The 16,056-nt window shown below is 38.4% G+C and overlaps 2 protein-coding genes across 3 annotated transcripts; one reads left to right on the plus strand and one right to left on the minus strand.

The window, feature by feature from the left end:
* Positions 1-417: 417 nt before the first annotated feature.
* On the minus strand, positions 418-1,033 carry LOC148724309 (uncharacterized). The gene has a single exon (XM_088732399.1). It carries the CDS (start codon positions 977-979, stop codon positions 491-493), a length of 489 nt encoding a protein of 162 aa, XP_088588525.1. The 5' UTR covers positions 980-1,033; the 3' UTR covers positions 418-490.
* Positions 1,034-8,791: 7,758 nt separating this feature from the next.
* On the plus strand, positions 8,792-15,404 carry LOC111334423 (uncharacterized). Of its 2 annotated transcripts, none has more exons than XM_022940143.2 (7): positions 8,792-8,927; positions 10,183-10,358; positions 10,692-10,741; positions 12,140-12,185; positions 12,701-12,789; positions 13,211-13,278; positions 13,554-15,404. In XM_022940143.2, the coding sequence occupies exons 2-7, from the start codon at positions 10,199-10,201 to the stop codon at positions 13,678-13,680; spliced, it is 540 nt and encodes a 179-aa protein (XP_022795878.2). In that variant the 5' UTR covers positions 8,792-8,927; positions 10,183-10,198; the 3' UTR covers positions 13,681-15,404. The 2 variants fall into 2 exon arrangements, with proteins under 2 accessions (XP_022795878.2, XP_022795879.2); XM_022940144.2 differs by having other exon boundaries at positions 12,143-12,185.
* The last annotated feature ends 652 nt before the right edge of the window (positions 15,405-16,056 follow it).

Here is a 16,056-nt window from a genome sequence, read left to right on the forward strand (position 1 = left end):
CGCTCAGCGAAGAAACATTATGATCTTTTTATTCTCCATATTGGCTCTTTTCATAGAAAACGATGTCAAATTCGATAGCGGGAAAAACCAAAATGCGTAAATACGTAACAAAATTGTGACCTGTCAATTCTCGGACACTTCAATTAACCCAAGTTCATCGAGGTCAAGCTCAACCCTTATGTCGATGTTTCTACACTTAAATCAGTCAGCTTGGTTTTCTTGTGGATTCACATTTTATTCATGAACCACTTACTGAGTCACCCCAGTAAAGACATAATTCCACAAAAAGGAACAAGATGTAGAGCGTTGGCTAACTGTAGTCAAAAGTAACAAGCGATCGTTACATTTCTTTTAAGCTAGCTCTATAGAGAAGCAGGAACAAGAATCAATGAGTTCCTTAAATTTTTTGGAGCCTCGCTGCAACTATTCTAAACGTACGATACAGTTCGTTTGCCAATTCAACGTTTCGCACATCAGGACGTGATTTAACTCAATGGTTTACGAACCACTTCTGGCCAATTTTGTTGGAGGTATGTCCTCGATCCACATGCTCACCAACGGTCCAGCGAGACATCTCCCTCCAACCAGTTGTGGACACAATTGTAAACCACCAGTAAGCGTTAGGACTAATCATAAGTTCGTCGGGGTCGGGTGCTGACCGCATGCTAACATGGTTGAGAGCCTGAGCAGCCACGTGGTTTCCATCTGGAGACACAGCAAGGTTTTGAGCATTGTACACGTAGCCCCGACACTCATTCCCTTGCACGCAGCGTACAGCTGCTCCGTCTCTGACGGCCTGAACAAGATCACTGCGGTCTCCGCTAAGGACATTGCCTGTTGGGCCGTTGGACAAAACCTGTTTCCAAGGCCTAGTGTCAACGTACCACTTCACGGACAGCTTGTGCTTAGAATCTCCGCGATGCTTATGTTCTCCAACGTTGTATTTCGCGGAACGGACGGTTCCTGTGGTTGAGACCATAAGCCAGTACCAATATGCGTCACCTTGGAACCCAGCAAGTCCGTTTTTATTTACGTGTTTAAGTGCCTGGGCCGTCACATGGGAATTTCGCAAGGACAGAGCTTCTGCTGTGTAGTAATTCCACTGTGGAATCTGAAAACGGACACGATGACCAGACATGAGGGCCGACATCAGTGCCTGGCGCGATCCCAAAAGAGATGAACCTTTGCTATCGTAGGTGAAGACCTCCTTCCAGCATTCGTCCGCAAACCATTCATTTGCCACTTTGTCCTGATTGTGACCTCGAGGCTGATGGATTCCAACAGTCCAGCGTGACATGTCGCGCAATCAGCGGGTAGTTACTACACCAGACCACTAGTAGGCGTTACTCTGAAATTTTATCACATTACCGCTCGTTTTGATACTTATGTGGTCCACATTTTTCCCTGAAACGAAATTGACACCCTGGCTGTTGATCGCGACATTTTGAAGCGGAAAGGCATACTTCTTAGCAGTCACGCATCGAATTTCATGGCCATTCTTAACACTGTTTACCAGGTTAGTCAACTTACCCTACACTGTGCTGCCATCGGCTAGGTGGGAGTATGATGGCATTGGAACGAACGAAGATGTCTGCACATACCACCAGATGCTCACTTTTTTATCGTTGGTTCCACGATGTGTGTTTGAGCCAACGTTATACCTCGCCATTTCCATATTCCCATTGGTGGACACAATCACCCACCACCAGTAGGCATTATCTTGAAACTTGTACCAGGAGGCTTTCCTAACGTGTTGTAGCAGTTGAGCAAATACGTGATGGCCGAAGACATGCGCACTATCGGCTTCTGTGCTGTACCTATCTATCACCACCCGAACTCGAGCCCCTGATAAAACGGCGGAGACCAGCGAAAATTTCGATCCGGAAATTCCATTTCCATTTCCACCGTGGTGGTAGACCAGTAGCCATTGTGCGGAACATGGCTTGCATTCTGAGACAAGAATATTCAAAATTTAACTGCCATTTAAAAAAGACTGAAAAATAAACCAGATGCTAAAGATAAAAGCTTATAAGTTCTTTTTGCAATTATTATATTTTTATGACAATGTATTGCGCTCCCTCCTATCCGTCAGGGATTCCCGGTCTCTCTTCATTTGACTCTAACAAAAGGACAAGTTTGTTGATGGGCCGCTCCAGTAGGGATCCCTTCGAAGTTCGGACAGTCACTGATCGGATTTGACCTTGGTCATCTGGAAAGGTACTTTGGCCAGGGACCACTTATTTCTGCAAGTGTTGCTGTCTTTCAGCAATACAACATCACCTTCAGTGAAGTTTCTTCGTTGACGTGTCCACTTGTTTCTCACTTGTAGACTTTGCAAGTACCCTTTGCTCCATCGTGTCCAAAATTCATTTGCAATGTGCTCAACACGTCTCCAGCGCTGTTTACAATCATCTTCCTTTTGGAACTTTCCTGGACGTGGCAAAATAAGTTTTGTTTTACCGGTGAGAAGGGTACTTGGGGTAAGCGGTAGCGGCGAAAGAGGATAACTCAAGATGTCCACCGTTAGGGGTCGATTGTTTACAACCGCTTCTGTTTCGCACATTAGGGTTCTCAACGCTTCATCATCCAAACTGTGGCCGTGTTCTCTCATTAGCGCTGCCATAATGTTCCTCGCAGATCTAATTTGTCTCTCCCATACTCCCCCAAAATTGCTTGCTGTGGCAGGATTCCTAACCCAATCGATGTCATTCTTCAGTAGCTCTACCTTAATCTGATCGTCATCCATGTCTTGTAGCGCCTTCTTCAATTCGTTTTGAGCTCCTATAAAGTTAGTTCTTTGATCACTACATAATTCTTTAATGGGCCCTCTTCGAGAAATAAACCTCCGTAACGCTTGCAGGAATGAATATGTTTCCAAGGAGTGTGCTACTTCTATGTGTATGGCACGACTAGTCATACATGTAAACAAGGCTCCATACCTTTTTACTTCTTTCCGGCCCTCTTTCACACACCACGGTCCGAAATAATCAACCGCACTGTAAGTAAATGACGGCGCAGGCTCAACGCGTGACTTTGGAAGATTAGTCATCTTTTGCTCTCCTGCACCTCCACGGAGATAACGACATGTGACACATTTTGAGATGAAATGCTGGACAGCTGCATTTCCATTTATGATCCAGTAACCATTTGTGCGTAACTCATTTAAAGTGACACCTCGCCCACTGTGTTGCGTCTTCTCGTGAACATGACGGATAATCAGCTGGGTAACGTGGCCAGCCGGAGGCAAAATGACAGGATTTTTAAGACTATCTGACAAGTTGGCTTTCTTGATCCGTCCTCCAACTCTCAAAACACGATTGCACTCTAAGAATGGATCCAGTGTATATAGACGGCTGGTTTTCTTCATAGCAACCTTCTTCTCTTTATCGCATTGTCGACTTCCACCCTTCACTTCAGCTTGAAGCTCTTTTAATGCGTTAATTTCTCTTTCGAAGGCGTCAGCTTGCACTAGTTGGATGACTTGAACTTCAGCTTATTCTAAGTCATTCACCATAACAGATGTGACAACAGGGCAATCTTTACTATCACATTTCTGTCCACTGTTGGGTGCACTCTGAGAGGTTCCTTTCACAGGAGATCTGCTTATTGCTTCATTTACTCTCATCTTCACCTGCTGTTTGTACTTGATACACAACGCGATTGCTGTTTTTAGCCTTTTCCAGCTGGAGAATCTTTCTAACCTCTTTCTTTCTTTCAGAAACAGTAGTATGTACAGTGATCTTCTTCACTTCTGGACCACTAGGGTCGAGCTCCTTTTCATATGAATCTTGCTCCGGCCCGTGGTTTTCACTTTTCCATAAGAAATCCGGGCCTTTAATCTATTGGGATTTCTGTAGAAAATGTCTTGCGTTCAGATCTTCATCTGCTGAACCTTCATCTGCTGGATTGAATGCAGACTCAACATACCGCCACTGTGATGGCGAAGTGTAATCTCCTATCAGCTGCATTCTATTTGCCACGTAAACATGAAATCTTCGGGACTCGTTGTTGATGAACCCAAGAACTGCCTTGCTGTCAATCCAATAACTTTCTTCGATTCTCTGATAGTTCAACTCATTCTTCAGCACATCAGCTACCTTTACCGAAACAACAGCCGCTGCTAATTCTAGCCTGGGGATGCCTACTGTTTTCCTTGGTGCGACGTGTGCATTGCCCATGACAAAGGAGCAATGTATACGATTGTTGTCGTCAACTAAACGTAGATATGAGCATTGCCCGTATCCCGATCCTGAGGCATCTGACAAATTGTACAATTGTGCTGAAACCACCTTGCCAAAGTCTGAGGGCTTGAAACACCTTGGAATGCTGATTGTCTCTAAAAGAGGCAGTTGACTTCTCCAATTCTCCCAACGTGACAGGATATTCAAAAAAAAACAAAAACAAGGAGTTAAATATATATACAAGTATAAAAAAGAGATATCTGAGTAATGAGGCCAGTTTATACAGAATTATAGATTCCTTATTTTAAATAAACTGCCTGTGATAAAATACAAAAAAAATTAAAAACTAACATAGACAAATAGCAACAACAATACATAATCAAAAACTATAAAAATTTATCCTTACTTAAGTTAAATTTACTGATATAAAACTGATTCACTTTCTTACTTTCTTACTAAACAATGATACTCGATCAATTGTCCTAATAGCTACAGGCAGGCCATTCCATAAATTCACAATGCGATTAAAAAATGAGAATTTAAAAACATCGGTTCTAAAACGACCCTTGGCAAGTATGGTTCTGTATTCCTCACATCGTACTTATATGATTTGAAGATAACAGATAATAGGACGTCAAAATCGATGTGCCCCTTCAGACATTTAAAAAAGAAACATAAATCTAAAACCTCCCTTCTAAACTCGAGAGGCAAAAGACCTAATTTAAGTAAACGTTCTGGATAAGTTAAATCACATTTCAAGATAAATTTGGTGGCACGCCTTTGAACACGCTCAAGGGCCTTAATTTTTTCTTTACTATAGGGAGACCAAACTTGAGATGCGTACTCCAGCTGCGGTCGTACCAACGATTTGTATAGAATCAACTTAGTTTTTTGGACGCAATCAATGGTGCACGTTCTGTAGATAATACCCAACATCTTATTTACCTTACTTATAACAAAGTCAATGGGATCGTTCCAGAATAAATTCGAAGAAACATGAACGCCTAGATCTTTCTCAATCTGTGACCCGCTCAGATTATATGATGTGTGAATAAAACTGTTTTTCTTTGTCACGACAAGGTGCTTACACTTATTAGCGTTGAAATTCATGAAATGCTCAGACGACCAACCAGTTAAGCTTAGTAAGTCTCTTTGTAGTTGAACTGCGTCAGCACCGTTATCAATAACTCGATAACACTTCATATCATCTGCATAGAGTTGGACAGTAGTCTTAGCATCTGTCACACATGGGGCACTGTTAATACATATTATAAACAACAAAGGTCCCAGGATAGACTCCTGGGGCACACCGGATGAAATAGGCAGTAAAGAAGATGCTCGGCCATCTATAACTGTCATATGCAAACGATCTGTGAAATAACTTTTAAACCAAGATAGCAAGTTCCCTCTTATACCAACGCCATACAGTTCCCTTAGTAAGCAGTTAAATGATACAGAATCAAATGCTTTACTGTAATCCAGAAATACCACATCACGCTGTTTCTTCTCATCAAGTGCTTTGGCAAAGATAAATGTAGATCTGAGAAGACTTGTAACACATGAACGTCCTTTAACAAAGCCGTCTTGTAGATGGTAAAGTTTAGGTTGGATAAAGGGAAAAACATGAAAAAACGCACTTGAAAAACGCACTTTTCAAGGACTTTGGAGATGATACACAGTAATGATATCCCTCTATAGTTTTCAACCATTTCCTTGTCACCAGACTTAAAAACTGGAACCAGATTAGCCACCTTCCACATTTTTGGAAAACAACCACTACCGAGTTGATTGTTGAACAAGGTAAAAAGAGGAGATGAAATCGAATCTGCACACTCGAGATGTTACATTATCTGGACCGCAGAATTTACAGATGTTTAACTCTTCGATGTTATTCAAAATATCGGCACCAACATCAAAGTCATCGAGAAAGCAGTCTTCATAGAAAGGGACACTGTCATCACCCTTAAAAACTGAATTAAAATAGTTCTTAAATAACTCAGCTTTATCTTTGTTACTTAGATAAGGCACTTATATGAAAAGTTTAGGAAGATTTATTTAGTTCTCATGTTACTCATGTGCACACTTAGTCACCCTTAGTCCACAAATATGAAATTATTCAGGGATCGTTAAAACTAACAAATGCTTCCCTCGACTTTTGGCGGTTAATGTTTAAATATTTGTTTTAGACTGAATCGAAATCAACGTTGCTTTAACTTTCATTTTTTTACAGATCACTTAACAATATAAACAACTTCAGTTTTTTGATAATTTAAAAAGCACTTAGATAATGATTTGAAATGGCAATGTCTGGCATTCAACATCTTATTTCATTACTCCCCCTTTTATTAGTGTGCATGGTAACTAAATCAGGAATAGAATTCAAGATTCTCGTTCCCAGAATTTAGAGAGATTTTACGTCAAGCAGAGGAAAGCAGCAAGGCATTAAAACACAACGGACGTGAGAATATACTAAAATTGTGCACTGGTTCTTTTTATGTGCATGGTGTTTTCATGGGTTGACCAAGCCGTTCCCGAGCGTTGAGTTAATATGAGACATGTCAGTGGTTAAATTTTAGTGTATTCAAACAAACGAGGTTATTCCTGGATTTATAACTTTTTTCCAATAAGTTCGTATCAGCGTTGTCATTCCCACTCTCGTCTACTCGATTAGCTAGATGCAATATATTATTTTTGTTTGCCAGAACAAAAAATTTATTGGTTTTTCGAGTTTGCAGAAGTTTCAGTTAATTGGTGTTCAATTTCAATTATTCCGTTTTAATTATGAAAATAATTCATAAGGAATCTTGTTCTTGAAGCCCTCTCACATCAGACATTCACCAACCCACCAAGTAAAAGCTTGACCATGCAAATGGAAGATTTTTAGTTTTCTTCTCACTCTCATAGATACGTGGCAAGTCTTCGCAAGTCTCGGCACCCATAACAAATCCTCTTTTTTTTTTCATTCGCTCTGACGAAGGGCTAACGCTCGAAATGTCTCGACCGGGCCCGATACATTACTTCAAGAGAACGAATAGTTTTCAGAACATCAATTGCCGATGCTTGAATCCTCATTTGTGTCTGGAACGATATCCATAGGTTCATCAGCAACTGTCGACCTCGGTGTTTTGTCCAGGAGGCTCAATTGCACCTTTGCCGATTATAAAGAAAGTAAATGAAATGTTGATAATAGATCCATGATTGTCGAAAGTTTAGAGGTCAGAAGTTGTATCAATAGTGAAATGATCAGATTTACAAAGTTTCATTTTGATCATTAAGAACAACGACAGATGACATGGTTGGGAAATTGCGACTTAAGTGAAAATAACTTCTAATGGATATTGTGTATTGCCGCAAATATCATTCTGATCAAGCGAAGTTATGTCCACGCTCATCCGTGGAAAATGATAGATCTCTTGCCTAAGCTGTCTCATTTAGGGAGCTTATTTTAATAACAATAACCACGTGTTCTGGTTATTGTGATTTTGACACATTTTCCTCTTTAAACGAAAATATCGAGACGTGTGACAGTATTTTTCGTCTGGTTCTGAAGTGCATGTAAATAGGAAATTGAGTTCAGCCGCTGTAATGGGGTCATCCAACCCTTTGAATCAATTCAGGTTTAACTGTCTTGTATCCACCGTAGAGGCTAACTTAACCTTAATACTCCAGCTCTCTTCGAACAAACCGACGACTATAAAGACAGTCCTCGCGCTTCAGCCATATATCCAAGCGGAAAAAATCGGAGAACTTACAGTTGGAACTTCTAACTTGGTTAATAAGAGGTACATAATAAAACATTTTTCTCTATTTGCGAAATTTTCTGGATTTAGGAAAATTCTTGGATTGTAAACTTTTTTCGATTTTTGTAAAAGTTATTTGTGGATCTATGAATTAGAACAGGATTTGAAATCGCTTTCTTGGTTCGACAACCTTTCAAAAGCGACTCGTCTAAAAGATAGCGATTCTGAATATTTAAACGGATTTGCAACATATATTGGATCACTGTCCCTTCTCGGCTGCCATATGTAACTCAAGCAGATTCAGTCAACACGTACCCCGTCGTATTTCCGAAAACAGGTCGACTCGGAAACTCATTTTGAGTTCTCCGTGGTTATGCTTGGGATGGTAGGAGGTAGGCACAACCCTGGAAACGAGTCAGCGGGCGAAAGTGGCGAAAATGTCTGAAACTCGATTTTACAGAGACTGTTCTAAAACTCTGTTTTTTAATTACTATATCAAGAATGTTTTCACTTGCATAATTTTATACGTAGCATAATTTTAAAAATGAGCATCATTTGGAAAAAACTGGGCACTGCTCGCAGCATAATATGCTACTTTTACTAGCAGAGTTGATAAGGGCCTAAGGTAGGTCACAACACTCCAAATACTTACTGTCAAGAGAAAAATATGAATTGACTCAATTTAACTCAACTCTTTATGTATCTTTTTCTATTGTATCCTTTTTATTAAAGAAAGGTTGATTTTGACAGACTAATCAGTCGAAAAGTGATTATTAAAACAAGAAATTGTAGAAGAACTGTGTAGAGTCACACTAGCTCTGAGTTTGCTGTAATCGTGCCACAACTGTGAGAGACTGGTCTCTACTAAAAATGTAATTTATGAGTCGCATATCAATGAGCGTCTTCAGTGTCGTTCTGTGGCTGGGTGGCGGTCTTTTCAAAAATACTGATACAGATCATCCATTCGAGTGTTTTTTCGTGGTTGCCTTTCACTCAGCTTTTTGAGGTAAGTGACTGAATTATTCTTACCATCTCTTTTAGCCACCTTTAAGTTTGGTCGTTCTAGAATACGTTTAAAGATAGTCCCATGTGTTCGGATTCCTTTATTGACGTTAAATTTTGAGTGCGGCCCAACAACACTCTGAAGTTAAGTTTATAGCGTCGTCTCAACAATCAACTAATGATTCGTGCAAATCTACAAGAATGAAATCGGTGATAGAAAGGTTTCCGTAAATTTAATTATATTCTAAGACAAGCCTTATTCCCAAAGGTAATCCAAAACTTTAGTCCCGAGGGCAATCCTTTTGTATTCGCTGTTGTTTCTATTCTTCTCGATGATCTGCTTTTATATGAAATATGGGGCTATAAACGGAAATCTATTAGTTCGAAAAGGCGTTAATTTGAATTCAGTAACGAAAGTCGACCATCACTTCCACCAAATAAATGATTTTACCCTTCGTCTACATTTATGCGGAAATTAAATACTGGAAAACGTTGAATGGTTTTGATCGCTGTTTGCTTCAATGAGTACTGAAGACTAGGTTTACACTGTTAGAAATTGTTCCCGAATCGTTTTACCGGCTTACACGTCACATAAGTAGACAAATCCGAAATAAAACTTCCCTTCTTTGATCGCGTCTCCGGAGATTTTGAATCCGAGATTTAAAAAGGTGAACTTCGAATCCGAAAACTTTCGAATCCGGAAAGCATATTTGTGTAAACGATTTGAAGAACCAATCTGGTTACTTTTCAGCCTCAGTACTTCCTTCTTCACTTCGCACTTGAAACCACTCGACTGCGCCTCGTGGCTTTTAATAGTTTTGATCATTGTTGGCGTCATTTCTATGAACAGTTAAGTTATAGTCAATGGACGATTATAGTCAATTTGTAAAATTGACTTGTGTAAACGTTTGGGAATCCGGATGCACTTTTACTTTAAACTGAGTGAGTGACTTATGAATACGATAGCCCTTAAATTGATGAATTTGGTAACATTTATGTATCCGGAAAATCTCACCTAGCATATGCCTAATCTGAGAACATCGCCGGTCTCAACATCATCATCGGTAGACTTAAGCAGAAACTTCACCACCTTTACCACTAGCTTCAACCTCTCATGTTATCACATACTTCTTAAAATATAAAGCTCTTATTACACAGACCAGCAAATACACATGTAGTTTATATCCTTTGTTCTCTGTCTCTCTGTAATGTGAATTATTGTTTCCCTCATTATGTCCTGATCTCTTCTATCTACAAAGTAACCAAACAGCAACAATGTCCACTTATGAAGTGAACAAAAAGATGACCACACCAAAATCCAAAGTGAATAAGGAAAATCTAAGAAGGACTAGAGGGAAAAAAATAGGAAGGAATATTACAGAGACACCCACCTTTTTATCAGGTGGAAATGAAAGGAGGAAGTTACTTTTTTCCGGTTTGTACAAACATTTTAATAATTTGTTCAACTTAATACTTAAATGATAACCTTAATCACAATCTTATGCCATATGTTATTTGATAAGTTGTTATTTCAAAATTTTTGACAACACATGCATCAAGTTTGACATTTTACTCAAAGTGGTTGCTGAGGAATCTTATGCTCCATCAGGATAATTTTGTTTTAACACCTTTGCTCTTGCTAAAGCCAGTTCTGGCACTGCAGTTACACTTACAGTCATACACTAAAAGTCATTCAATGTCTAATTAAAAAGATTGCTTTTTTTGATAATTAAATGTTTTTCTTTTAATCTTGAAATTGTGCCATTAGGAGAGAGGAAAGGGAAGACCCCAAGGGGTTCCTTGATTCCAAAAGAAATGGTACGTATGTGGTAATCATGTTATTATTCAGCAGTTGAAATTCATAACCTAATGCATTTTTTAACTGCAGATAATCATATAGGAACATAGAGTAACAGGTTGAATAGATGACAGTGCAGTTTAAGTATATTATTATCACTAAAAAAAAGTGACAATCAAAAAAAAAAAGTTGACAAGGTTTCAGGTCCTTTAGGTTAGAACATAAGACACAGGAGCAAGATTGTTTTCCAGACTTTTGAGTGAATTAGAAGATTTTGCAAAACTTTGGGGCTTCATGATGATTATAAATGAAACTTGTTCTGTTTTCCATGCATCTTAATTCAAACTAGATCAAACAGTAGTGAAATGAAAAAAAAATGGAGATTCTGTCAGGAAGAGTTTGAGGTATTGAAAGATTTTTGCAGAAACTTTTGAGAGAAAAAATTGAGAATTTTTGTCATTGTTTCTTTCAATATTCAAAGAACCAGCACTAGTGCTATAAAACTAGAAGTAGAGAAAATAAGTCAATATGTTAACAGCACAGTTGTCACATTACATGCATAGTCTTCTAAGTCTTGGTCCTGATTTTCATCTAAAACAAATTGGCTCAAATTACATTGTGTATTCAATTCATTTTACCTGAAGGCTCATACATTTTTCATTGTTTCACCTTGTTGCATGACTTGCATGACATAATGTCAGTAGCAACCCAGCTATATTTATGAACAGCAGGGCTGGACACTAACGGTAGCCCACTAGCCACAGATTAGTAAAACTTCAATTTCTACTAGCCAGTTTGGCTAGTAAACAGACTGAAATTGTTGTAACATCTAAAAACATCTAAGATGTGACTAGCCACTTGGCTAGTAAGTTGAAAATTTAGTGTCAAGCCCTGATCATGGCCTTTAAGTGCCTGACAGGGTGTATGCCAGAGTATCTGTCATCTCAGTTCATCACATGAAAAGAAATAAGCGGGCATACCTCCAGGAATTCACAAAAGGTGACCATTCCATATTTCAAGTCCACTAGCGGACAGAGAACCTTTTATTACAGAATAGTCAATAGATGGAACTTGATGCATAGTTTTCTTAAAGCTATTGATTCAATGCCTGTTTTTAAGTGAACTTCTTGAAGATTTTATGGACTCTTACATTATTGTCACTAATTAGTAGTTAATAATAGTTATTCCCTTTAAATAGTGATTAACTGTAGTTAATAAATAAATGGTCATTTATTTCAAAAGTAGTTACTGAATTATCAAAATTTATGGCTTCAAAGGGGTAAATTGATAAATGGCAATTTTTGTTCAATTTTATATATACACCAAAACTGTCTCCTTAGTTGCCTTTACTCATGTTTCCAACTTATTCAACAATGACATTATAAAGTTTATAAGTCTTTCACTTTGATCTTGATCAGCAGAGTGCTGGAGTAGAGCACATGGAACAAGATGAAGCACTTAAAGGTACATTTGAAAGTATATCATTACTTGATAAAAAAAAGGAAAAGTACATTTGATGCTTTCCCAAGAGTGCATAATATTTTGTTGTTAGCTGATATTTGTATGATGACCACATGATGGTTAACATTACCAACCCTTGACTGCATATAGTTGGCAGATATTCTAGTTTCAGGCTTAGTTTGTGGTGGAGTTGTCAGCCAACTGTTGGATGATGTTTAGTCAGCTGTCAGGTTCATTGTTGACCATTACTGATTAACTATCAATTGACATTGATCCACCATTAAGCGTTGTATCAAATAATACACATTAGACTATCCATATATGAGGCCACCTTTGATATCATGGATATGCTCTCAGACTCAAAAACTCCTTCTATACTTTCAATTGTATATTTATAGAATTTTCACCTGTATAAAAATGATCTGTTTATTGGCATTTAATTTTATCATTTTCCATGAATTTACTTGCTCCATGAGGAATTAGTTTTCACTTTAGAAAAATGATTTTTTCTTCACCAGAAAATTGCATCTTCGTCAAAAGTGAAAATGGCGATTCTTACATTGCACTGGAAACAGATGAACTTAAAACCACCAAAATCTTTGAGGAGGTATGTTGTGTAACAAAGTCTTAGGTTGGTGACTTTGCTACTAAGGAATTGCATCGATTTCATTATTATCATTATTATTGCACACCTTCAATATAATTACATTGTTATAAAAAATTTCAGGCAGAGAGGCCTGAAAAATTCTTGTGAAGCTCTTGAGCCCCGCCCCCAAAATATTATTTGGGCATTGTACCAACTGAGCTATGAAGCCCAATATATTGAGGGAAAGAAATTTTACTGGGTCCACTAGAATTTATCCCACCTCAAACATGTAGCTTAATTAAGTTATACAGTGATCATCATGGGAACCCTTTTAATCTATTTTTCCATTTTTTCTCGATCAAAAGGATATGTGGTGACTCACCTCTCCATTTAAGTCATGATGTATTTGCAACTCAGCATAATCTTTTCTTTGGATTTCTAGGTGACTTGTAAATTCAACTTGCCAATTAAGGCAATTAAATACATTGAATTAAAAGACGGTAGGAAAAGGTAAGTTTTATGGCATAGGCACATGTCCTGAGTGTTCTCGATACCAGAACAGTGGAATAATCAGATTTTCTCTTTTGCACTTTTTGAGCGTTTTTAGAAAGTATCGTGATGTGTGAAAGTAATTAGATAACGCATGCTATTATTAATGGCATCAATTTCTTGGAATCTCTTATGAAACACTTGCCTTTGTCTATGGTATATTTGTGATCCCTCAAAATTGACTGCAAATATCTCTTGTGGAAATTAAGGGCATTTGTATTGTTTTATCGTTTCAGCTTCGTTGTACGAAACAATGATGGTACCACCGAGAAACGAAGACTCAGTAATGGAGACCGTCTCTTTTCCTTAGAGCAGAAAGTCGATGAGCCAAACACGTTTATCCTTGTGGAACAAGACCCTTGATAGCACATGTGGCCCAAGTTCGCCCCCTCATGAAAATGCCAATATTTTTACGTTGCACAGTCGGCGAAACGTAAGGATTTGTTTGTTCGCGTTTTAGCCTAAAAAATCTGAACTACCTTATTATAGGAAATTAACAATGCACTTTATCAACGCGATTTTACAAAGTTCGGGTTAATTTAATGTATGTTAGTTAATGTCGATGTAAATTTAATGCACGCTATTTTACAACATTGTTATTTAAAGCACCTTTATTTCCTAAGAGCTAACTACTGTAAATGCCTTTTTTTTTCCATGACACATGTGTACGTTGAAATTTTGTGTATCTGCAACAAACTGCGGTTTGGTTTCTGTCAGTCAAACGGGTGAGCTGCTCTTAGTGATTTCGCGGAGGCTTTGAAAGATCTTTTGAATTGATAGGGTCTAGTTAAGCTTCTAAACCAAATTTTCGGAATTCACAGAAACTTAGAAACATCCGTGGACTTGTCTTGGAAGGTTTTATTGACATAGGCCAAAACGCAGTTTAGCGTTCAGAAATGTAAAGTGCGAGTTTGCAGAATTATGAAAATCGCAGTAAAAAAAGCGAGATGCTTATCGAAAAATTCGCGTAATTTAATGCATGTAAACCTAACTTTTGAAAAATTCGCGTTCGTTTAGTGGAACGTAAATTTTCTTCGCGTTGTCATCGTACATTGTTAATTTCCTATAATAAGGTACTTCTGATTTACTTATGAATTAAAGGAAACTTACCTTGATTTTGGAGTTGTTTGTTCCTTCACATTTTGTGAGTTTTCTGGGCTGATTTAAGGGTGTTTAGCTGAGTTTCACTATTTATTTTTTGCCCTGCATGTGATCCTATATAGAAGGCAAAGCAAATGAACGTAAATCGAGCCAAACGGCCCTAAATCGGCCCAGAAGATTCACAGTATGCAAAGGAACAAATTCAGAAGTGGGGTATGTTTGCTTCTATTCAAAACTAGTCACGGCTAAAATTACGATTGTTTATTCTCATAGAAATCTTTATATTCGCCGGTTGCGCAACACAAACATGGCAGCTCGTTGAGCGCTGTGTTAATACACGAGAAGTTCGACGTCTGAGTCAACTTAAAACGGCGTCTTCAGTTTGGAGCGGCTCGGCACGGTTTAGCCGGGAATGGCGCCCCAGTAATGGTTTTGATTCATTCGCACAAGTTTTCATTTTTTCAGTCAGATACATAGATTGTTATAGCGTAATTTGTAGTAGTTTTCTTAGAACGAGTAGTTAAGTACGGTCTGTGATTCAACACGCGTATTTTTCTAAACTTGATTTGGTCCAAACACAAATTAAGCTCTTCTCTCGAAAAGTTTGGCCCAAGCCACACTGACCGGACCAACACTCAGGGTCCTAAAATAACTGAGGAGACTGTGCTACCTTTGCTATGATATCTGCAAATGGTTAGACACTCTAGTCTTCTGGGATAAGGAAATTGTTTATAGTTCCTGGAGCGCACTTTTTTAGCAACTTTCAAAGTAGAGAAACACTCTTGCTTTGCGCGCATGTAGCCTTTGAGAAGCTATAATAGCCTTTAAGCTGTGGAGTAGGAAACTAATATAGAATTATCAAAGTTTAAATAGTACTTGTCATTTTTTTTTTTCTTTTTACAACCAAATTTTGTGATGCTCCTGCTGTATTTTATTTTTAAACATGTTGCAATTTGTTTTAATAATATAGCACGAAATTTGCCAAACATTGTCTCAACTGAAGATAACAGTAATAGGGACTTTAAGCAGTCAGTACGGCAACGCCACGGAAGACGTCGATTAAAAATAGAGTTTCTACTTTTAGTTAGAATTTCGAAAATGGCTTCGTGTGTTTACCGTCTCATAGGGTGCCAGACCTCAAACTAAACATAACGCATAAAAGTAGCGTTGAGATCCAAATGTAAATTAAAATAATTTGCCGCTGCGCTTTAGCTTCGCAGACGACGCAAATTCTGGTGATTTCACGTTGTTGTTCTGTAAAAGACGGCTAAGAAATGTACAAAGTTTTAAAACGCACGTGCTGGGCTATTGTTCTGCCAATTTAATCTATTGTTTTTCCACGTTCTCGTTGCCGTAGCCGTCGTGGTTTGCTTAAAGTCCCTTATATTTCGGTTTCTCCCGCAAACAATCGCCTGACAATGTCATGAACAGCGGGTATACTTTCCACTTCAATACACTCAGGTTTTTCGCGCGCCAAATTTCTGTCTGGTTATTTATGGTTTAAAATGGTAGACAGCGAAATCTTTATCACTGCTCCAGGGACTTTTGCGGAAGATTACGACATAACCAGTAAGTGAGAACAGTGAATTGAGTTGACAGACTGTCACTTCTAAACAAAGTCCCACCAATTCTCTTCGC

Source organism: Stylophora pistillata, chromosome 9 (assembly GCF_964205215.1).
Source record: "Stylophora pistillata chromosome 9, jaStyPist1.2, whole genome shotgun sequence".
NCBI classification, from domain to species: domain Eukaryota; kingdom Metazoa; phylum Cnidaria; class Anthozoa; order Scleractinia; family Pocilloporidae; genus Stylophora; species Stylophora pistillata.